General features: G+C 40.2%; 1 protein-coding gene across 9 annotated transcripts in view; it reads right to left on the minus strand.

Moving 5' to 3' along the window:
* Positions 1 to 24,573, minus strand: part of ATP9B (ATPase phospholipid transporting 9B) — a 236,962-nt gene that overhangs the window by 107,817 nt on the left and 104,572 nt on the right. For 7 of the 9 annotated variants that reach the window (XM_077873965.1, XM_077873800.1, XM_077874101.1 and 4 more), the window contains 3 exons: positions 19,688 to 19,768; positions 7,626 to 7,701; positions 18 to 94 (listed from right to left, as the gene is read on the minus strand). In XM_077873965.1, coding sequence (XP_077730091.1) covers positions 18 to 94; positions 7,626 to 7,701; positions 19,688 to 19,768 — 234 coding nt within the window. The remainder of the gene's footprint in view (positions 1 to 17; positions 95 to 7,625; positions 7,702 to 19,687; positions 19,769 to 24,573) is intronic. The other 2 variants (XM_077873876.1, XM_077874054.1) reach the window with 2 other exon arrangements.

Here is a 24,573-nt window from a genome sequence, read left to right on the forward strand (position 1 = left end):
TCCTTAATCTAGCCTACCTTATTTTTTGGATTGGATGTGTTCATTACACTTCGAGTCTCTTTTCCAGTATAAATGACAACACCTATTACAGTACCTGCAAAAACATGAAAGTGGTCCTTACAGAAATGCCTCAGAGGGTAAGCATAGAGAGAACACTTTCTAATCAACTGTCTTGATAGAAAATATTATTCATTACTTAATTTTATACAAATTTATCTAACAGCACTTTTAATTTGGCTAGTTCAACAAAGTCTAATCTCAACTTTCAAAATAAACTTTTAAGAATAGAAATGATTTCTTAAGCTATACAAATTGACCTACACAGAATTATGAGAAAAGGTACTGAAACCGTTTTCACTGTCAAGAGAAAGGTTGACATTGCTCATTGGTCCATGTGTGTGGACAATGCAGGTAAATGAGGAGATGCTGCATCCTCAAGTGGTCAGACCTTCAAGCCCAAACTACACCAGCTGTACCGGTTTCCCTGCACAAGAGATGCAGGTACTACCAGGTATGAGAGCCTCTGCTGACACTTCAGCACAGATACGATTAAAACAATAAGACATAATTACATAATTATGTAAAACAATTACATAAATGCTTGGTGTTGAACGCAGATGTTATTAGTCTTTTTTATTCATGTCTCCTGAAAGTCTGATTTTCTAAGTGTACATGTCTATTCTATCAAACTTAAGGTAAAAGGATACTCAAATACCCCTAGAACAACAACTGGGTGACAAGGCTCAGAGGCACTCACCTCAGTAATGTCAAATTAAAAATTATGCAAGTCTGTTTCTAAGCTCAGCTATGTATTACTTATGTTCCTAGTTTTCTTAAATTCTGAAGATGAGAAATGATTAAGGGGAGAAAGACAGTCATAGCCATAAATACTCACTGAGACCAAAACCACTGCAGAAATCACTAGAATAATTATACAAAAACTCTTTGATATCATATTAATGTAATGTGTGAAATCCAGTGCACTGTAAGTTAGGACCCATGGAATAAATATAATTCTAGCGATCTCCTGGATTATATGAACTGGTAGCTGCATATTATATGCATTAGATAACGAATGGTTTCCTCCATGGAATATTCAGGAAGATGGGAGATGCTAGAAGGCTGCTCAGTGGTCATATCTGCGGTGGTTACACTTTCTTTCACAATAATCCATTTCCTTTCTTCCCTCCTTAGTAAATTGTGTGCTGCTGGCAGAGCTGTGAGGAAAACAGAGCAGCCTCTCTAGCACAGAAGCCAGCCTAACTACACAGATGCTCCCTTCCTATCACACCGTCCAAGCGAACTTGCCGATGATTGGTTTGTACTTAGTATTCAGAAAAACACAGATTCCATAAGGATCCAACTATAAAGGACTTTCTAAACAAACATATCAACAATTCTTTTGTCAGTGAAGTAATAAGTTAAATCTTACCGGATCGGTATAAACAAAATATAAAAGTGTCTAATGTTAAATAAGCTCACTAATGTTAAAAAAGCACAAACACAGAACAAGACAAACTGCACAATTATTTTTACTATTAGCAGAACACGCTAGAAAACACTGTCCTGAGATCCAGACACATTATTAGCAATGTTGACTCTAAGTGGATGTTACAGTTACAAGTACCTAAAATGAGTACTCCAAAGCTGTGGTCATCAAGACAGTGTGGTACTGGCACAAAAACAGACACATAGATCAGTGGAACAGAATAGAGAACCCAGAAGCGGACCCTGAACTTTATGGTCAACTAATATTCGATAAAGGAGGAAAGACTATCCATTGGAAGAAAGACAGTCTCTTCAATAAATGGTGCTGGGAAAATTGGACATCCACATGCAGAAGAATGAAACTAGACCACTCTCTTTCACCATACACAAAGATAAACTCAAAATGGATGAAAGATCTAAATGTGAGACAAGATTCCATCAAAATCCTAGAGAAGAACACAGGCAACACCCTTTTTGAACTCGGCCACAGTAACTTCTTGCAAGATACATCCACGAAGGCAAAAGAAACAAAAGCAAAAATGAACTATTGTGACTTCATCAAGATAAGAAGCTTTTGCACAGCAAAGGATACAGTCAACAAAACTCAAAGACATCCTACAGAATGGGAGAAGATATTTGCAAATGACGTATCAGATAAAGGGCTAGTATCCAAGATCTATAAAGAACTTATTAAACTCAACACCAAAGAAACAAACAATCCAATCATGAAATGGGCAAGAGACATGAAGAGAAATCTCACAGAGGAAGACATAGACATGGCCAACACGCACATGAGAAAATGCTCTGCATCACTTGCCATCAGGGAAATACAAATCAAAACCACAATGAGATCCCACCTCACACCAGTGAGAATGGGGAAAATGAACAAGGCAGGAAACAACAAATGTTGGAGAGGATGCGGAGAAAAGGGAACCCTCTTACACTGTTGGTGGGAATGTCAACTGGTGCAGCCACTTCGGAAAACTGTGTGGAGGTTCCTCAAACAGTTAAAAATAGACCTGCCCTACGACCCAGCAATTGCACTGTTGGGGATTTACCCCAAAGAGACAGATGCAGTGAAACACCGGGACACCTGCACCCCTATGTTTATAGCAGCAATGGCCACGATAGCCAAACTGTGGAAGGAGCCTCGGTGTCCAACGAAAGATGAATGGATAAAGAAGATGTGGTTTATGTATACAATGGAATATTACTCAGCTATTAGAAATGACAAATACCCACCATTTGCTTCAACGTGGATGGAACTGGAGGGTATTATGCTGAGTGAAGTAAGTCAGTCGGAGAAGGACAAACATTGTATGTTCTCATTCATTTGGGGAATATAAATAATAGTGAAAGGGAATATAAGGGAAGGGAGAAGAAATGTGTGGGAAATATCAGAAAGGGAGACAGAACGTAAAGACTGCTAACTCTGGGAAACGAACTAGGGGTGGTAGTGAATGGGTGACGGGCACTGGGGGTTATTCTGTATGTTAGTAAATTGAACACCAATAAAAAATTTAAAAAAAAAAAGAAAAAAAAAGAAAAAAATAAAATGAGATCTGAGAAATGACAAAATATAATGCATTCAGATATACATCGATTTGATATATAATCAGTATTTGCATGTTATATATATCGTAGGTAACAAGTATTTAACAGAATCCCTCCTGTAGTTTTATTTGTATAACCTACCAAAGTCTGGTAATGGCTCTCATATGTATTATCTCATTTCATTCTCACTAAAAAGGAATACTCAGTATACTGAGAATAACAAATTTTTTTTTTCTGAGTCTGTCAATGCTTTTTAAAGACCAAAATTACTGAAGTCAGTATGGAGTATTTGGAGTAGTCTCCATTCTTTTCAAAAAGGGTCCCTTATTTACGGACTAGTAGAGGCTAAAAGGTTGAGCAAACCCTGTATATATGGCAAAAAGAAAAGGGGGGAGGTGTTTCCTCTTCATTTTGAAAATGAGACGTGAGAGGGCACACAACACAGCACGTTCATCTGAAAAGATGAAGGTAACATGTCAGAGAAAGAGAGACAGACAGACCTAGAAGCTATTAGCCGGTCAAAGTATTTCCTGTCAATTAGGAACCTGCTGGGGACAGTGCAGAAACCCCAGCATGGGCTGCCCAGCCACAAGAGAGTTTCCATGTGCCTGGAACAGATGTAACTCAGCAAAGGCTGGTGGGAGCCAGGTACCAGCCGCCACCCTAACAAAGACTACGGATTCACCTCAGGAAACTTACCCAGAGATGCTGAGGCCAGGGACAAAGAGCGACATTGTGACCTGCACCAGGTCTGGGCTCCACCAACACCACGTGCCAGAGGAAAGCAATAGACCAGCAGGAAGGGGTGGTGGAGCTGCTCCACCCATTTCCCAGCTGCAGACACTGCCAGACCCGGAGACCCAAGGTTCAAGAAGCAACAACTCCCAGCCTTGTTGTGATTTATGTACCACGTGCTGGTGTGTTCTCTGCGATTTCCACTGCCACTGCCATGCTTGGTCACCACTCTGTTTAGTGCACCTATTCCAAAGCTCTCTGGGTCGGGTCCCTCAAGGGGATTCTACTGGGACAGCTCCTCCTACTATCCCAATCCTAATCTACTGACCTCTCTGCCACAGGAGCCTCAAAACCATGTACACTGAACGGACAGGTTTCATTTTAAAATTTCTCATATGTCATAAGGACAAGTATTATAAAATATCATGCCAAAAATTACCAACAGAAATGAAACAACACAAAAACCAAAAAGAACATACATGTCCAATTTTTTCCCATTATATTATTTCATCATCTGCTATAAAAGTTTCCAAGTATTTACTCCCATTTTCTGTGTTCATCACAAACAGTATCAGCCCTGGACCCACGTCTGCACACACGCCCAGCAGTCCCTCTCTAGAGGGGTGACCTCTGGACCCTCATCTGCACGCACGCCCAGCAGCTCCGCTCTAGAGAGGTCACCCCTGGACCCCCATCTACACACACGCCTGGCAGTCCTGTCTAGAGGCACACTCTGTTTCTAGGCTCTTGGCAGTTTAAGATCAGAACGCTCTCTTATCCACCTATCACTTGCAACATGGCAGTTCCCTGGGACACTGACTCTGCTCTGGAGAAACGATGTTCACTGAACCATCAGACGGATGGCACCACAAGTAGCTGTCCCTCTTTGGTGACCCCTGGTCCTTGGATCCCCTGTGGTGTTAACTAGAGCCACCATATTCCCATGTACTCCGAACCCTATGACAAGGGAGGAAGGCCCATGTTCACTTCACCTAAGAGGCAACCTGAATCCAGTTGACATGTAATGTTTAAAAAATAAGACTTTAAAAAATTCTGGTCCTTCTTTCTCAACTTGTAATCAAGTATAAAGAAGATATGAGCTCTTATATTACTCCTGGAAACCCAATGTTTTTCAAACATTCCTCAGGATACAGCAAGTTTGATAATATATAGAGTCTAGTATTTGCTCAGATTATTAAGGCTTTTAAAGGTAAGTATGTGTTAAAATATGCGAAATTAATGAAAAGAGTTTACATTTTAAAATGTCCAAACACAAAAAAATAAAATAAAATAAAATTAAATTAAATTAAATAAAATTAAATAAAATTAAAATAAAATAAATAAAATAAAATGTCCAAACACAAATTAAAATTAGAGGTGTCTTGAATCTTTTTGAACAATTGGTTTTTTAAGCAGTATAAATAGTTACTTGGAAGATAAAATGCCTGGAGGAACTGAATTCTACACATCATGGGATCAGAAACAGTCATCAATGTGGGCAGGCATATCTGACATTACTTTTGTGTCTGCTCTGCCCTCATATGCAACGAGGAGCTACCACATGCCAAGGTCATCCAGAGAGTGCAGGACAGGAGAGGGAAAGTGTGTACCGGAATTATCACAGGGCCTCACAGAAGGCCTCTCCTCTGTCTCTGAGGAGAAAGGCCACAGATCCATAGCACTGAGGATCAGTAGCAATATTCTAATACACAGGGAACAAAAGATCAAATAAAACGTATTTTGTAAAAAGAGCATCTTCACTATGATGGAAACCAAACAGAATACAACTCTAGACATGGGAAACGTAAGATCTGGGACCAACATCAGCTTGTGTGTGGTATGTGGTAAATATTTTCCTAGAAACTACTCAACACTAAAGGCTAAAGGGTGACAGCTGTCAAGGACGGCTACCTGGCTTCAAATCCTGATCCCGCGACAGCCTGGCTGTGTGACTGTGCAACAACATGGGCGTCTCTAAGCACAGGCCTTGGCCCGTACAGTGAGGCTGCAACAATGTGAGCACCATACTGAGCTATGGTGAGCCTCGGGCCATCCTCGGCCGTCAGCATGGTCGGCACAGAACAGAGATGTGAAGGAAGCATGAGCACAAGATTCTGAGACTCTTCCTGGCCGCAGTGCCCCCTCCATGGTGACCCTATGGACACTGCAAGTCTTCCCTTCCTGATGTCTACACAGCCAGAGATATGGCCTGCTCCCCCTGAGGTCTCTCCTTGGTGTGCTGTCCTTACTTCTCTTTCTCTTTAGTTTGAGAAATTTAAAAAAATCCATCAGTACAAAATCATGAGATACCTCACAGTTTCCATTAAAATTGTCCTATTTGCCATCGACCTTTTTATTTTTTTAATGGTTTTTAAATTTATTTATTCATTAGAGACACACAGAGAGAGAGAGAAAGAGGCAGCATCATAGGCAGAGGAAGAAGCAGGCTCCATGCAGGGAGCCCGATGTAGGACTCGATCCCGGGTCTCCAGGATCACGCCCCGGGCCAAAGGCAGGCGTCAAACGGCTAAGCCACCCAGGGATCCCCGCCATCGAGCTTTTTATTAAACATATAAAACATCAGTATAAAACCAAGTCCCCTGTCATACCCTATTCCCTAAAAGGTGAACATTACTCTCCTACAGGAGTCTGGGTTACACGCTCCTGTACACACAGGCCCCAACGGTGCACACGCACACAGAACTGCCCCGAGAGTGTCTAGCCTTCCCATCTCCGTGTGCCAGGCACCAGGCCCTGGCACCATCCTCTTCTTTTGCCCCAGGCCCTCACAGAACAGCCTTGACCTTTTCATCCCTTACCTGTTGCACTGCTTATTCCTCAATGGAGCTTACAGGGAGGCCTTCCTCTAACTATGACCAGGTAAGGATATGGGCTTCTTTATGGGGCACCTATAGCTTAAAGTACCTGCCTCTCCTTATTACAGTCATCCCTGCCTGTGAGCTCCCTAGGACGGGACCCATAAGGACTCTGCTCAACGCTGCATCAGCAGTGTCTGATCTGCAGACAGATTCTTACAAAAGCCCTGGAAGGGCAACTGAGCTCCAAGGCAGGAGGGCTGCCAGTGTTGGGCCACAAACTGAGAGACAAACAGCCCTATCCTGAATGCTCCCTGGCCTTCCTCCCCCACCAACAACCTTCATGCTCCCTGCTGCTAGAAGTGACTCCTGGTTACCATCAGCAAGTCAGCTACTTTCTGAAAAGCTGATAATCATTTAGATTTCAATAACTCCCAAAGAAATTGACTTTCCAAGATGTAAATTTAGCTGATCTCCCTGTTCAGCCACCAAAATACTCCAACATCCTCCAATTTCACTCAGAAGAAAATTAAGAAGCTTTACCCTGGGCCCCTAAGGCCCAACATGAAATAACTCCCAAGGCCCATGGCCTCATCTAATACTTTTCTCCCAGACACACAACCCACCAAGAGACGTCTTACAAATTCTACTGGGTGAGTGATGAGTGGAAAGATCCCTCAAATACCACCACTGGCTTCCCCAGTTCTGCTACACCACCTCTCAGTAAGGAACACAGACAAGTTTGCCAAGAAAAGTGTCAAAACCAGCAAAATGCCCCTGCTCTGCGCTCCATGAAGGTTGTACTACCATGGCTGTGCTGGCCTTGCCCCTTGGAGTGTAGTGTGGTAGGCAGCACAGAGGCCATAGCCAGAGCTTGCCTAGGATGCAAACCCTCAGGGCCTGCCCCACACCCACGAACTATAGTGTATGATCAATAAGGTCTCCTGTGTGGGGACATCACAGAGTCCCTCCATTACACAAAGCAGTACGTCTATGTGTGAGTTGATGCTAACAAGGGAACTTGTCTCATACCTGATGCAACAATGGTGCTTGCCCACAGTGTATTTTCTATGCTGAGACTCTCATGAATGGGAGGGTCACAGTCTTCCTATTCAGAGAAAAAAAAAAGAGGAAAAATGGCAAGTTAGCAAGTTTTTGTTTTTTTTTTTTTTTTTTTTTACTACAGACATCTACAGGGATAAAAACAAGATGGACTCCATTAGTGAGAAGTGAAATAGCATTGCAGAATAAAGGTGGAAAACAAGGGAATTTAGACAGAGGATTTTGGGACAAAGGCAGTGCAGGGAGCGCCAGGACTCTTCCCCAACCCCAGCAACCAATGCAGGGGCAGAACATGGCTGACGGGACTATTTTGGGACAGTGGAGTCTGCTGAAGGCTTTCAACTGTCCAGGAGAAGGAGTCAATTCTGGTCGATTCTAGCTTGGAGCACAGGGGCAGCTACCCAGCCCTGCAGCAGGCAGCTGTGCACGTGTTTCAGGAGCTGCCTGCTGATGCCAGGTTGGCAGAAAGGACCCTGTCCTTCCAAGAGCAGAGTCTCTGCTCTGACCACACAGGTGCAAATACAGAGGCTGCTGCCACTGCTGTCACCCCTCTGGCTCCAGCTCACGTGACTGCAAGGGCACTGAGAGGACACGTGACCCCCGATGCCCCTTTTGGTAGACATTAAACACTAGAACATTTTTTTTTAATTTTTACTTATTTATGATAGTCACACACAGATATATATATATATATATATATATATATATATATATATATATATATAGAGAGAGAGAGAGAGAGAGAGAGAGGCGCAGAGACATAGGCAGAGGGAGAAGCAGGCTCCATGCACCGGGAGCCCAACGTAGGATTCGATCCCGGGTCTCCAGGATCGCGCCCTGGGCCAAAGGCAGGCGCTAAACCGCTGCGCCACCCAGGGATCCCCACTAGAACATTCTAAAACAACTACATATATGGAAAAAATTACCATGCATACCCCCAAAAAGCTTAGAAAAGACCTGAAAAGATATTAAATGTACCCAGCATGGAGACAGTCTACAATAATAAAAAATAAGCAAATAAATATAATAACTGAAACCCTGAGGAAGGCGGAGAATTGACTTCTAGAGTTACCATATTATATTAAAAAAAAAAAAAAACACACCACCAGTGTTCAAAAAAAAAGGGGGGGAGCATTAAAAACATTCAAAAAACTGTGGCCCATTTAAAGGAAAATTATAAATCAACAGAAACTACCCTTGAAGAAGACCTAATGTCAGATACACTACACAAAGACTCTAAATGAGAAGTATTAAGGATACTGAATGAAATGAAGATGTGGAGAAAGCCAAGAAAGCAATATATGAACAAAACATAAATATGAATACAGAGACAGAAAAGCTAAACAGAAACCAGTTGTTCAAAGCTGAAACATATGATGACTGAAATGAAAGTTTCCCTAAAGAGATTCAAGGCATATCTGACCACACAGAAGAATCAGCAAACCTGAAAAACAGAACAATGAAAATGACCAAGTCTGGGAAACAGAATGAAAACAGATGGAGGAAAATTAAAAGGGTCTGAGGGAGTGCAGGACACCATGGTACAAATCAAGAAATGCACTGTGGGAGTCCCAGAATGGGGAGGACAGAGTGAAAAGGGCAGAGAGAATATGTGAAGGAGTAATGAAAATACCCCAAATCTGATGAAAGACGTGCATGTAAACACTGAAGAAGCTGAGCCAAATCCAGGTAAGATGAGCTCAAAGAGACCCATATAGAGATACATTATAATACAAGTTTTAAAAGACAAAGGCAGGGGCACCCAGATAGCTCAGTCAATTAAGCATCTGACTCTTGGTTTTGGCTTGGGTCATGATCTGAGTCATGAGACTAAGCCCTGAGTCAGACTCCACACTTGGTGCAGAGTCTGCTTGAGAGTTTCTCCTTCTCCCTCCGCTCCTCCCCACCACATGCTCTGTTTCTAATATAAATGAATAAATCGTAAAAAGAAAAAAAGACAAAAGAATCTTGAAAGCACTAAGGAGGAAGCAAATCATCACAAACAAGGAATCCCCAATAAGACTATGTGCAGGTTTTTCACTAGAAATACTGGAGGCCATAAGGCAGTGTGCTGATATATTCAAAGTGCTCAAAAACAAACAAAAGAAACCCCATGTCAGACAAGAATCCTAAATCTAGCAAAACTGTCCTTCAAAAATCAGAGTAAAATCAAGACATTCTCAGACAAACAAAAGCTAAGAGAGTATGTGACCACTAGACCCTTCCTGTGAGAACTGTTCATGGGCATCTTGCAGGTGAAAGAAGAGGATACAGCAACTTGAAATTACATAGGGAAATAAAGATCTCCATAACAATAAGCATACAGGCAATTATAAAATCAAATATTATCGTAACAATGGTTTGTAACTGTACTTTTTGTTCTCTACATGATTTAAAACACCAATACATAAAAGCTAGTGTTGTTGTAACTTTGGTTTGTAACTCCAAGCCTTGTTTTCTACATTACTGAAGAGGTTGGTGTATTTAAAAGAATTATTCGTTTACATTTTTAAGCACAGAACGTATAAAGATGTAATTGTGTGACATCAGCAAACAAAAGGGGTGGGGACAGAGCTATAAAGGAGCAGAGCATTTGTATGTTATTGAACTTAAGTTGGTATAAATTCAAATTAGTGTTACATCTTTAGAATGTTAAGCGTGATCCACATGGTAACCACAAAGATAACTATAAAATATACACAAAAGGAAGTAAGAAGTTTTAACATTTCACTACAAAAACCAACTAAACACAATAGAAGACAGTAATGTAAGAAACGAGGAACAACAAAAAAACCCATAAGGCACACGGAAAAATTGAACAATGACAGAAGTAAGTCCCTCCTTTTCGGTAATTACTTCAAATAACAATGGATTAAACTCAACAGTCAACAGTCAAGACAGAAATTGGCATAATGGATAAAAACATGATGCAACTATATACTGTCTATATGCTGAGACTCACTTTATATCCAAAGACACAAAGAGGTTGCAAGTGAAAGTATGGGATGAGATATTCCATGAAAATAGTAAGCAAAAGTAAGCGGGTCTGGCTATAGTATCAGGCAAATTAAATGTTAAGCCAAAGAAGGTTATAAGAGACATTATAAATTAAGTGTTCAATAAGGCAGGAAGATATTATTATAAACAACTGTGAATCTAATGAAAATCTATAAAAATATTTGAAACAAAAACTGACAAAATCTAAGGAATAGCTCAATAAGTAATACTTAGAGACCTTAATACTCCACTCACAATTATAGCTACAGCAACCAGATAGAAGAGAAAACTTAGCAAAATAAACCAACTAGATCTAATATACAGAACACTCCACCCAAAAACAACATACACATTCTTCTCAAGGGTACATGAAACATTTTCTAGGACAGATCCCAACAGATCATCATACAAAGTATCTACTCCAACCACAATGAGATAAAGTTAGAAATTAGTAACAGAAAATCCACAAAATTGGAAATTAAACAACACTTTTAAATAAGCAATGGATTATGAAGAAATCACAAAGGAAATCAAGGTATGCTTAGAACAAATGATAATGAAAGCACAATTTATGAAAACTTATGAGGTGCAACATAAGCAGTGCTAAGGGTGAAATTTATAGAAACAAATGCTTATGTTAAAAAAGAGGAAAGATCTCAACTCGATTACCTAACTTTTCAACTATGGAACTACAAAAAGAGGAATAAACTAACCCAAAGCTAATTGAAAGAAGGAAAAAATAAAGTTTAGAGCAAAGACAAATGAAATAAAGAACATAAAAGAATTGTAAAAGTGAATGAATGCAAAAGTTGGCCCTCTGAAAACACCAACAAAATTGGCAAATCTTTAGCAAGGTGGACTATGAAAAAAAAATATTCAAATTACTAAAATCAGAAACCAAGGTGGGAAAATTACCACAATGCTACAGAAATAAGATTATAAGAGAATACATGAGCACCTGTGCATCAAGAAATGGAATGAAATGGATGAATTTCTAGAAACATAAAACCTACTAAGACTAATCGTGAAGAACAGAAAATTTGAATAAAACTATATTGAGTTAAGAGACTGAATAATAACCAATCTGACAGAGAAGAGCCCTGGATCCAATGACTTCACTGGATGAAGTCTACAAAAATTTAAAGAAAGACTAACATCAATTCTTCTTAAACTATTCAAAAACATTAAATTAATTTTTTTAATTAAAAAATTTAAATTCTATAAACCCAGCACAACTCTGATACTAAAGCCAGACACAGACATGAAAAGAAAAATAAATTATAGATCAAAATCCTTTATGATCACTGATGCAAAAAATCTTGTAATACTAGCAAACAGAATTTAGCAAACTATGAAAAAGATTATACATATGACCAAGCAGAATGCAAGGTTGGTTCAACATGTAAGCCAATCAATGTAATGCATTACGTTAACAGAATGAACAAAAATATTCACAGGATCATCTCAACTGAAACAGAAAAAACAAACTCAGTACCCCTTTGTAATTAAGAAAGAAAAAAAAAAAAAAGCATTCAACAAACTAGGAAGAGAAGGGAACTACATCACCACAATAAAAGCCATACATGAAAAGCCCATAATGAACATCATACCAGATGGTGAAAGACTGAAGCCTTTTTTGTCAGGATGTCCACTTTCACTACATCTATTAGACTTAAAACACAGTACTGGAAGTTCTAGCTAGAGTAATTATGAAAGGAAAAAGAAAAGGAAAAAAAAAAGCTATGTTATTGGGAAGGAATAAGTAAAATTACTGGTTTGCAGATATGATTTTGTAGAAAACACTAAAGATTCCACAAGAAAACTATCTGACCTAACAAATGAATTCAGCAAAGTAGCAGGACAAAACAGTCAACACACAAAAACCAGTTGCATTTCAGGAACACCTGGTGGCATAGTCAGTTAGTTAAGTGCTCAACTCTTGGTTTTGGCTTAGGTCATGATCTCAGTGTTGTGGAATCAAGCTCCAAGTCAGGCTCAAGCTCAGTGTGGAGTCTGCTTAAAACTCTCTCCCTCTCTCTCTGCAACCCCCCAAAGTAAATAAATAAACCTTTAAAAAATCAGTTGCATTTCTATACACTATCAGTGAACAATCTGAAAAGGAAATTATAAGAACAATTCCATCTAGCTTCAAAAATAATAAAATATTTAGGAATTAACTTTAAAGACTTGTACAATAAAAACTACAAAACTGCTAAAAGAAAGTAAAGAAGACATAAATGGAAACACATTCCATGTTCATGGATTGGAAGACTTAATACTGTTAAAATTTCAAGACTACCCGAAAGTGATCTACAGATTCAAAGTAATCCTTTATCAAAAGCCCAATGAAATTTTCTGTAGAAATAGAAAAACCCTCCTAAAATTCATATGGAATCCCAAGGGACTCCAAACAATCCGAAACAATCTTGGAGGGGAGGAAAAAAAAAAAGAACAAAACTGGAGGAATCCTATTTCTTCATTTAAAAACTTAGTACAGGGCAGCCCCGGTAGCTCAGTGGTTTAGCGTGATGCTGAAGACCTGGGATCAAGTCCCATGTCAGGCTCCCTGCATGGAACCTGCTTCTCTCTCTGGCTGTGTCTCTGCCTCTTTCTCTCTCTGTCTCTCATGAATAAATAAATAAAATCTTAAAAAAAAAAAAACTTAGTACAAAGCTATAGTACGCAGAATGGTGTGATGCTGGCATAAGGACAAACATACAGACCAATGGGATAAAATAAAAAGCCCAGAAACAAATACTTGCATATACAAATAGGTTATTTTTTAAATATTTTATTTATTTATTCATGAGAGACACAGAAAGAAAGAGGCACAGACATAGGCAGAGGGAGAAGCAGGCTTCATGCAGGGGGCCCAATGAGGGACTCAATCCCAGAACTCCAGGAACACACCCTGAGCCAAAGGCAGATGCCCTCAACCACTGAGCCACCCAAGCATCCCTATAAATAGTTTTTGAGGGGGTTCCAAGACCGTACACCAGGGGAAAAGAGTTTTTCAACAAATTATGCCGGGAAAACTGGATATCCACACGTAAAACAATAGTTACCCTTTCCTAATACCACATGTAAAAATAACTCAAAATGAATCAAAGACCTAAATATAAGACTTACAACAAAACTCATAGAAGAAAACATAGGACAAACGCTTCATGACACTGGACTTGGCAATGACGTCTTGGATGTGAAACCAAAGGCAGAAGCAACAAGAGAAAGAACAGACCAACTGAACTTCATGAAATTGTAAAATCGTGTAATGTCAAAAAGACATTATCCAGAGTAAAAAGACAACCACAGAAGAGGAGACAATAACTGCAAATCATATATCTGACAAGGGATTAACACCCAGAACAGAAAGAGAACTCCTGAAACTCACCACCAGCACCAAAATGGGGAAAAGACTTGAATCGACGTGTCTCCAAAGACACACAAATGACCAAAAAAAAAAAAAAAAAAGATATCAAAGAATGCTCAGTATCACTAATCACTGGGGAACCGCTCATCAAAACCACAATGAGGTCCCCTGCACACTCAGGATGATGGCAATGGTCAGGAAAACGGAAAACAGGCTGTGGAGAAAAGGGACCCGTTTCTACCTACTGTCGGTAGGAACGTAAAACGTGCAGCCACTGTGGAAAACGGTATGGCAGGTCCTCAAAACATTGAAAATGGAATTACCATCGGATCCAGAAATTCCACTTCTGGGTGGGGACCCTCAAGATGGAAAGGAGGGTCTCGAGGAGATACTTGTACATCCATGTTCACAGCAGAATTCTTCACAACAGCTACAACGTGGAAGTAACCCAATGTCCATGGATGGATGAATGGATGGGCAAATGTGGTCTATCCATCTAACAGAGCTTTACTGAGTCTTAGAAAGAAGGGACTTGTGGTACCTGCTACAACACAGATGGTCCTTGGGGACACGGTGCTGAGGAAAACAAGCCAGTGACAGTAAGACAACAACCGTAGGATTCTAGTTATAGGAGGTACTTAGCCAAAAAAAATCTTAGAGACAGAAAGGAGAATGGTGCATGCCAAGGGGTGCAGGGAGCAGAAATGGGGAGTGTGTGTTTAATGGGGACAGTTTCAGTTTTATGAGATGAAAACAGTATGGAGGTGGGTGGTGATTCCTGCACAAATTTTTGAACATATTTACTGCCACTGCACTATACACTTAAAGATGTCTAGGATGGTAAATTTTATGTTATGTGTATTTTACCATAACAAAATGGAAATATTTCAAAAAATACAAGAATATTTTTAAGAATGAAATCATAAGTGTAAAGAATGCCTTTAATCAATTCATTTTTAAGCTATTTAACTTTAATATAAAAGAACTTAAAATTTGCATTAAACTACTATATGTTCTAATTTTTTCATACAGCAAACTAAAATTATATCTTTCAGTCTGTAACTTAACACCACAGAATTCCTGAAAAAGTATAAAATATTATCACAGATAAATTATAAATTAACCCATCAATGTTTATTTAGTGGCTATCACAGAATATCCTCTCTTCACCTTTTGCTAAGGACGAGGGTTATGTTTTTCAAATGTACATATATTCATGGGGGAAAAAACTGTATTTGTGGATATTTTAAAACTAATACATATCTCTATCTATATAAACATTTCTATTTCATTTCTCTTTAAAACTATTCTACTGGATATTTTTCATTAAATAAAAGCTCACATATAAGCTGTATGTTACAACTACTGTACACAGATCTCAGGCACAGCCACACATCACTATCACAACAGTAATAACACAAACCCTAGTTTTATCTTTACAGTTTAATGTTTATGTTCAAACACAAACATAACTAAAATCTGGAAACTTTTCGCCTTAATGTGACATCATGTCTGTACAGTGTTCTTTGCAGTTCTGGTTATGGAGTGTTTCAAGAAGACAGAATTACAAAAGGCCAGAGCCCTTTACTTGGAGCTAACACAGGAAAGCTCTGGCACACCACATGTATGTCTCTAGGAGGGAATGGTGACATCCTGAGTGCGGAGTCTCCCAGGTGTACTGCCACCTCCACGGAGAACTGTATTTTATTAGTAACTGATAATGTGCTGTCAGGATACGTTTTAAGAGCACAGGATATCAAAGTAGTTTGGGAAGGAGGAAAGAAATTGAATTGAATTTAACTTTAGTACAGTTATGTTCCCACTGTGTCAAACTCCAAGAAAATTTGCATTAAAAAAATATACATGGGGTGCACCTCAGTGGCTCAGTCCATTAAGCGTCTAAGTCTTTTTTTTTTTTTTTAAGATTTTATTTATTTATTCATGAGAGACAGAGAGGCAGAGACACAGGTAGAAGGAGAAGCAGGCTCCTTGCAGGAAGTCCGATGTGGGACTTGATCCCAGACCAGGATTAAGCCCTGAGCCAAAGGCAGAAGCTCAACTGCTGAGCCACCCAGGGGTCCCAGGCCTCTAAGTCTTGATTTCAGTTCAGGTCATCATCTCAGGGTCATGAGATCAAGCCCCACACTCCCCACATAGATCTGGCTCTGCTCAGTGGGGAGTCTGCTTGAGTTCTTTCCCTCTGCCTCTGTTCCCCTCTCCATCATGCTCTCTCTCTTATTCTCTAAAATAATAAATAAAAAATCTTTAAAAAAATACATACATATAAGGCTTTCTAAGCTGCAAATAAAAGGTTCTATACAATTTCATTTTAGAAACTTAAGTTGGTTCTCCCATTACTTTTGCACAACTATTTAATCATGTGAATTCGTTCTATTTCTAGCACAATTATGTGAAGAACACACAGTATCTATGCAGTTTCTTTCCAATTCTGTAGTAACAGTGATGGACTTTAAACATTAAACTTTTTCTAATATCAAGAAAATTATTGTAAAAGATAGCTTTTTACCAATCTCATATAGTACAGAATAAAGACTGGGAAGATGGGAAATAAATTATCTCTAAGTAACTTTCTCTCTGGGTTTCCTTCTCCTAATACCACACAGTTTGCAAAGATGAAATTTGCTTTGGGAGGGATAAAGGAAAATGTCACCACTTGAAGCTGTTTTCTCAATAGTGGACCCAATTTAACAAACAATAGACATCTGCTTTTTAGAAAGGGAGTATTTTGATTGGAAAAGACCCGAACAATGATGAGTGTACTATGGTTTGCAGCAGAAATGACAGCAGAAAGTGCATTATAAAGAATATTAAATGGGAATACGATGTTAAAGGCCTAAGAACACTGCTAATATTTCAAAACTAGCTCAATTTTAAACTGTAAACTTCAGGGAGAATTCCTAGGTCCTGAACAATAAGCTAATCAATTACACAATAATACTAATATGAATCATTTATATTACTCGGAATGTTGTATAGCAAGCACCTGAAGTTATCCTCACATTATAAGGTAAGCAGAAGCAGACATTTTTCACAATGTGCATAATTATACTCTGTTCAGGCAACAAAATACATAATACATGTATTGCCACAGGACACTTGAATTAATCTGCTCTGATCCTTACTTAATTACTTAGGCTGATATAAAGTATGTATTCTCTCCTTTGTAGATCATACTCTAGAAAAGAAATATAAGCAGATGTCATTTCTTTAAATGCTCACTTAATACTCTGGTATTTAAACTGATGAATTCCATTTTTCTGTTATGAAATCAGTTATTTAGCATGTTTTTTTTTTCTTTCCTCCTTTTTGAAGGATATACATGAAAGAATTTTCTCCTTAAATAATCCAGAACTCACTATTAATGTATTTAAAAGGACCGAAATAAGATCTCATTAGAAACACCTACTGGAGGTGGTGAAAGGCCAGGCACCGATCAAGAACGTGCAGCAACCCATAAGAGGTAAGTGCAAGCTCAGGGAATTCAGAAGCCCCAGTCGGGTCCACAGTCTCGACACAAATTCCTCATGCCCCGTCCTGACTCTAGAGCTGACTGTGCTATTTTGGATACTTTTTCTCACTTCCGGAAAATTGGAATTTGCACATTTTCTCTCTCCCATGTGTGCTGTGTGCACGAGCTATAGGCACACTGGCTACTCCCGCACCTGGCCTGAGCAGTTTGTGGTGGTTGTGGGGACACGAACCGATTCAGGTGGCTGCCTCCATCCTAAGTGAACCAGAGGTCTAGGCGACTCTTACGTACACCAGTGCCATCATCTCTCTTCTAAGCTAAAAATTCTTAAATAGCTTCTTCCTTCTTCTGACAAGATCTTTAGGATGGAACCTAGCTACCCTTCTCCATATCCCCTTCCCCCACACCTACACGCTCATTCAGTCTACAGTCACGTGTCAGATCACACACGCAGTCTTACACTCAATGTCACATGCTTATATATGTAGTCACACAAGCTCAGACACACACACAGTCACACAATCTCCATCACACATATCCAAGACACACATGCCTGGTCACACATGTACGGTGCTCACATGCTCAGTCTCAGTCATACACGCTCAGTCACACACAGTGGGTTATAGACACTCAGGTCATACACGCCCAAGTGACACACAATCTCAGTCACACACACCCAAGTCACATATGTACAGTACTCACATGCTCAGTTTCAGTCATACACGCTCACTCCCACACACCCAAGCCACATACACAATCTCAGTCACACACACCCAAGTCACACACGCTCGGTCACATTCACAATCTCAGTCACACATGCCCAAGTCACATGGATAGTGTTCACATACTCACTCTCAGTCACACACACTCAAGTCACACACAGTCTCACACACTTGGTCTCAGTCATGCATGGTTGGTCACACACACTCAAGTCACACACGCAGTCTCATACGCTCGATCACACACACAATCTCAGAGTCACACATGCTCGGTCATACACATAAATTATGCAGTTACATGCTCAGTCACGCGCTGTGTAAACTGCGCTTTGCAGCCTGGCTGTGTTCAGCCATATTCTCACTCACTCGCACTGACTTCAATGTGATTCCACACATTGTCTAGCAGACCTTCACAACTCTTAGCAAATGACAAAAAATATATATCTGTAAAACAGAAAGGAAGAAAGCAAATAATATTCCAAAATATTAACAGTGGCTAAATTAATAACTCTTAACTTATGCTACTAAGGAAGCCCTTTGGTTAAGGCTTTTTCTTGAATATGCTAAGTTGTCTTTAATTAGAAGATGCTTTTTTCATAAATATTTTTGCAAAAACACAAAAAGATTTGAGTTTTCTCCAGAAATCATTTACAGTTCCTCATCTTCCTCGTCTGTTGTCATGAACATCCTGAATATACTTTTACTAAAGCACCCTTAAAAATAAAGTAACAAAGCAATGACCATCTCCTCAATAGGCATCTTCATTTTTGCATTCCCATAATTTGCTCATTATCTGGCACTTCGTAAATGCTTTCTCAAATGATGACAACTGCTCACCAATCCTGGTATGTGAACAAGAGTGAAACGAAGAAGGTTACAACAAAATAAACCTTTTTAAAATAACTGTAGCAATTAAAAGTAAACTACAGTTGTACCTAACACCCCCAAATATTATGAAGAGTTTATAATATCTGTATAAGCTGCTAAAATCAGAAGTTACTGAGTCCTCCAAATCCAATCAGGAGTCATTGGGGAGAAGGGACTCCAAGCTATAGCAAAACACCATGATAATGTGAAGAATGTCAAATTGAAGTGCACATGTGAGCACAGCCATCCAGTTAATATAAATCAGGAAACAATATACATATCATAGTATGCTAACTAATATCCAAACTCAAACTGACATAGTGAAATTACTTCATCTTGACTCCTACAATTTTCAGGGGGATGGGTCTTTCTCCAGAGTAAATATGCTAAACAAAAACACTGTACTGAGCATATCCCAAGAGAGACTAGATGCAGGAAAATTTAAGAACTTGAAACATTCTCTAGGCTTTCCCTTTTCAGTTCAAATCTTCTGTTTTATTCTTTAAGCATTCTTTCAAATTTCAGTTTTCCAGTTTTTAATTTAAACACACAACGAATATATTTGTATTTAACAAAAGATTTAACTTACCCTGGTAAATGTGCCTTCAAAACTATGAATATCCAGCTGTGGTTTCTGAGCATAAACATAAGCACTGATTGAAAAAAGATCCTGGAATACAAAATATCTGAATTAATTATATTATAATCAGACAAAATTACTTGGAAATTTTTCAATCACCAACTAATATTTTTCAAATATTATTTATCAAAAGTGACAGTTGGTTTTCCTCTATTTTGTGTGCCAACACTATGGATTAGGATGGAAGATAACTAAGGGAAAAAATGTTTACGCTCATGAGAGGTGTGGCAATTTCTCTTGGTTCTAACAGACTGCTGCTTAATGACAGGTGTGTGTTGAGTGCTTGGGAAATACTCACAAACTCCATGTTGCCTGGGGCTGCCTCAGATTCCAAGTTTAAAGGTGGAGATATACTTCATGGAGTTTTGTCATACTGTGTATGAATATTTGGAAGTTACATGGGTACCCAAGAACTTAGTGGGATTTAAGTAATTAATCTTCAAAATTCCACAGAAGTTCTGTAAGACAATTTACCAAATTCCTACTCACATGCTTTTCTTCTAATAGCTACTGCATTTGCTATAAACAACTGACTTACTTAAAGGCATGAACATATTGCCTTTCTCCATGTGCCTGAACCACATCCCCATGATCTATATTTATAAAATTACATGGGAAGGCTTTAACTATTCACATATCACAGCGACTTTCCGGAACTAGTTTTGAAGTAGGAAAGAAGTGGTTTAGGTCACTCCATTCACAGGCAACATGTATATGCTTAAACAGCAAGTCTCCAGAGATGACATTTAAGCACCTTATTTTAACACAACTTATAAAAGTACATCTGCTGATTTAGAAATTTTAGTTTTTAAAATGCTATGTAATTTTATTAAAATGTTATAAGTAAAAATGTACTGATAACAAATTTTAATTTTTAATGGTACATGATTATTTTTACCAGGAGATCATCAGGGATTTACAATACTGAAAAGTTAGTTCCTTGTCTGTGTGGATTTTAACACCAACACCCACATGGGATCCTGACTGTACTGTCCCCTAGACAGCCCGAGGGAGAGTGACTTCACATCTTCTGCATGGTAATCCCATACATCCCAAAGTGACCAGGATGTAAGTGATATTAGGAGACAAAACTCCAAACCACACAGGTAGGAAGCATACCTGAGTTCACACATGGAGGATGCAAATGATCTTGTGGATGTGAGAGTGACCTATCAAATTTGTTATAATCTAAATATGGTATTGTATATTTTCCAAATTGATTCACATGGACACAAATAACAGTCTAAGTAGGTGAGTTATAGCCATGAATGGAGATTACTTATCCTGGAGTCTTTCAGAGTAAACTATTAAAACTCTTTAAGTTCTTGGTATTTCAGTTGTTTTAAAAATATATTCTAAAATATATTCTAAAATATATTCAAAATATATAGTAATGTTTTATAAAATATATTTTATATATATATATATGTATATATTTGTGTATATATATATATTTTCTTAGTTGGCACTCAGAAACCTGGATAAGTACAACTCTACACAGAAGTTTAAGAAATTTCTGTCCTTACTACAGGCCTGAAATTTAAACAAGATCCATGTCAATATGATGGTAAAGAACTCCAGCCCGCTGTGCCCCCAGGACGCTGAAGCCAGAAGTGCCCCAGCCTCCAAGCTGCTCACATTCCTAGTCTCTCTGAAGGCAAACTAGGATTCCTTTTCTATTTCACTAATAATCTACACATTAACAACAGGCATCAAATACCCCTGAAGGTAACTGAAGAGGCTCAACTGAAAAGTGAGATTCTAAGTTTAAGGTAAATTCTATAACACAAATGCAGGTTTGATACAATCTAGTGATTACTAAAAAAAATTAATGGAACAAGAGATAACTAGCCACTCAAACAAGTACACAGCAGACTCAAGCTCACTGCACAGCAAGGTGAAAGCTGCGGAAGGCGAACCAACTTGGTATCTGAACAGATTGGGCTTCCTGATTTGTCCTGAGAGACAGGCGCTCCCTGTCTCCGCTGTGCCCTCAGGCTCTCCTGAAGCAGGGCCGAAGAGGCATCTGCGGCACAGCTCTCACGGCATGACCTGGAAGTCACATCATCTGGAACCCTGGACTCACAGACCCCAAATGCCTGCACCTGACTCTAACGCGCGCCCCGACGCTGTCTGCCAGGCTGTCAACCATGGCACGATCAGCCCAAGCTGAATGCAGGAACAGGATCACCAACAGAGCTTGGACCTGCAACGGGTGTGAGAATTCAGACCCCTTAGAGGGACATTAACCATTAAAACAACCTGGATGCTGGCTGGGCCATCTGGGTCATCTGAGCTGCCCACGTTCAGGGGCCCAGGCTCTGTTGGGCCTCGTGAAATCAAGATGCAACATGTGACCCCTGCCCAAAGCTTCAAGAGGGAGGCCCCCCCTGGTGACCCTTCCCTTCCAAAGCCCCTTCTGTCTCAGGAGGGTCTCATTGCTGTTGCTGGCATTCCAGATCAGCTGCAGTTTACAACAGTGGACCCCGAGCCTAACCCCACTTCCCTCACCACCACCACCCCCAATATAAGCAGCTTGGAGTGAGGAAGTTTGACTACTAGGTGCTACTGCCCCAGAAGGGAAATGATCTCTTTTGGGCCATTTCCCAGATAAATGATGGGGACCAAAGTGTTGGTGGGGGTGGGGCTATGTAAAGCCATTCTGAAATGGTTTGAAGATTCAGATTTCCTCTTGACCATTTCCCAAACATGATGCACCTTCAGGATTAAGTTGTATAAAAATATTTTCCTGGATGGTTCAGTCTGTTGAGTGCCTGACTCTTGATTTTGGTTGGGTCATAATCTCACGGCCCCATGTTGAGCTTAAGATTCTCTCTCTCCTTCTCCCTCTGCCCCTCCCTCTCCACCCCATGTACATACCCTCTCTACCTCCCTAGGAAAAAAAAATCCTGTAAAAAAATGCTCTGTCCTTTTTTTTTTTTAAAGATTCATTTATATGAGAGAGCAGGCACGTGCATACACAGCCAGGGATGGGCGGGTGGGGAGAGGCAGACAGAGAATCCCAAGCAGACTCCATCCTCAGCATGGAGCCTGACCTGGGGTTTGATCCCCAACTCTGAGATCATGATCTGAACCCAAACTAGGTCAACCAACAAGAGTCCATCAGGCACCCCAGATACTTTGTGCTTCGTGCATAAAACCCTTCCAGCTGAAAGTCTGGGCAGACCATGCAAGGACTCCTGAGGGCACAAGACAAGCACCAACACCAGGGAGGAGCAGAGGATGGAGGTCACCTGTGCTCCTTACAACTGCTGGCAGGCTCTCCAGTCCGCAAGAAACACTCCTATTGCCAGTGATCGGCATTTGAGATTCAAAGGGGTTGCAGGGCATAGAACACATCTGGCAGCTGGGATTTCTCACTTGGATGCTGTGGTGAATGGTGAATGGTGAATTTAAAGTGCAGACCTGGCACCAGGTGTGCACACTGGTCTCAGCTGGCTGAGTGACATCCTACAACAATACCCCTAGCACTTCTCCTGAAAGACACCTGGCTAAGGGAGGGGGCCATGTAGGAACATGAATGCAGACTTGAGAAAGGGCTGCTCACAAGCAAGGCTGGCCATTGGGTGGGGTCTGGAAATATGGATTTCAGGAGGGTCACCACAATTCCCAGATAAGAAAGACTCGCTGTGCCTGCAGAATGTAGTCAGGCAGTGTGGTTTATACTGAACACCTGCTTCCTTCTGGGAGTCTGGCATTTTGGTATGTGCCAGACAGAGGAATGCCTCCATGAGTCTCTCCTGTGCTGCCCTGCTAGGCACCATTTCACATGTATTCTCACAACATGCTGCTTGGGGTATGTAGTGCATCCTGGGGGAGTCCGCAGGGAGAAGCTCTGGAGCCTCAAGCCTTGCTCTCTCCAGATTTACCCCAGTGCCTTTCACTCGGCTGTCTGTACCCTGTGTCTCATCACTGGAATAAATCATGGTCATGAGGAGGACTATGTGCTGCATCCTGGGTGTCCTCCTAGAGAATTATTAAAACTGGGGGTGGTCTTGAAAGTCCTTCAAAACAGAGAGTTTACCATTTTTATTCTTCTCATTTTAATTTTTGGTATCTGTTTTATTTTGGTTTTGCCTTGGAACAAATGTTTTAGTGTGGCTGCCACACTTAGGAAATCATGGACATGCAGTCATGAAGACCCAGAGGCCACAGATGAGGATAACCACAGCAGCTGAAGAGCAACAGGAGAGGTGGAGAGTGTCCCAGTGGGGCCCTAATTCTGGCATCCTCTCACCCTGACCCCACACAACCCATATGCAGGGTGGGTTTCTAGCAGCCCAGCTGACAGAAGTGAAAAAAGACTGCAGCACCTCCCCAACGGCAGGGAAGAAAGAGCTTAGAGTTCGACTTCAGCTGAGTGAAATACTAAGTAGGACAAAACCAAATACAAAACAGTCCTCTTCAGAAGAACATAAGCCAATCCAGTCTCTACAATGTGTCATTAGAAATGTTGGGGCAGCCCCTGGGGCTCAGTGGTTTGGCACGGCCTTCAGCCCAGGGCGTGATCCTGGAGACCGGGGATCGAGTCCCATGTCAGGCTCCCTGCATGGAGCCTGCTTCTCCCTCTGCCTGTGTCTCTGCCTCTCTCTCTCTCTCTCTCTCTCTCTCTTTCTCTCTCTCTTTCCCTCTCTCTCTGTGTCTCTCTTATGAATAGATAAAATCTTTGAAAAAAAATGTTGAAGACACAATCCAAACCTCTAGACATATGAAGACATCATAGCACAAGATCTATATTTGAGAAAGAAGTCAAGCAATAAAGACTAATTTTGAGATGACCAAATATTAGAATAAAGAGATGAAATTTCAAAGCA

This window comes from Canis aureus, chromosome 1 (genome assembly GCF_053574225.1).
Source record: "Canis aureus isolate CA01 chromosome 1, VMU_Caureus_v.1.0, whole genome shotgun sequence".
Lineage (NCBI taxonomy): Eukaryota > Metazoa > Chordata > Mammalia > Carnivora > Canidae > Canis > Canis aureus.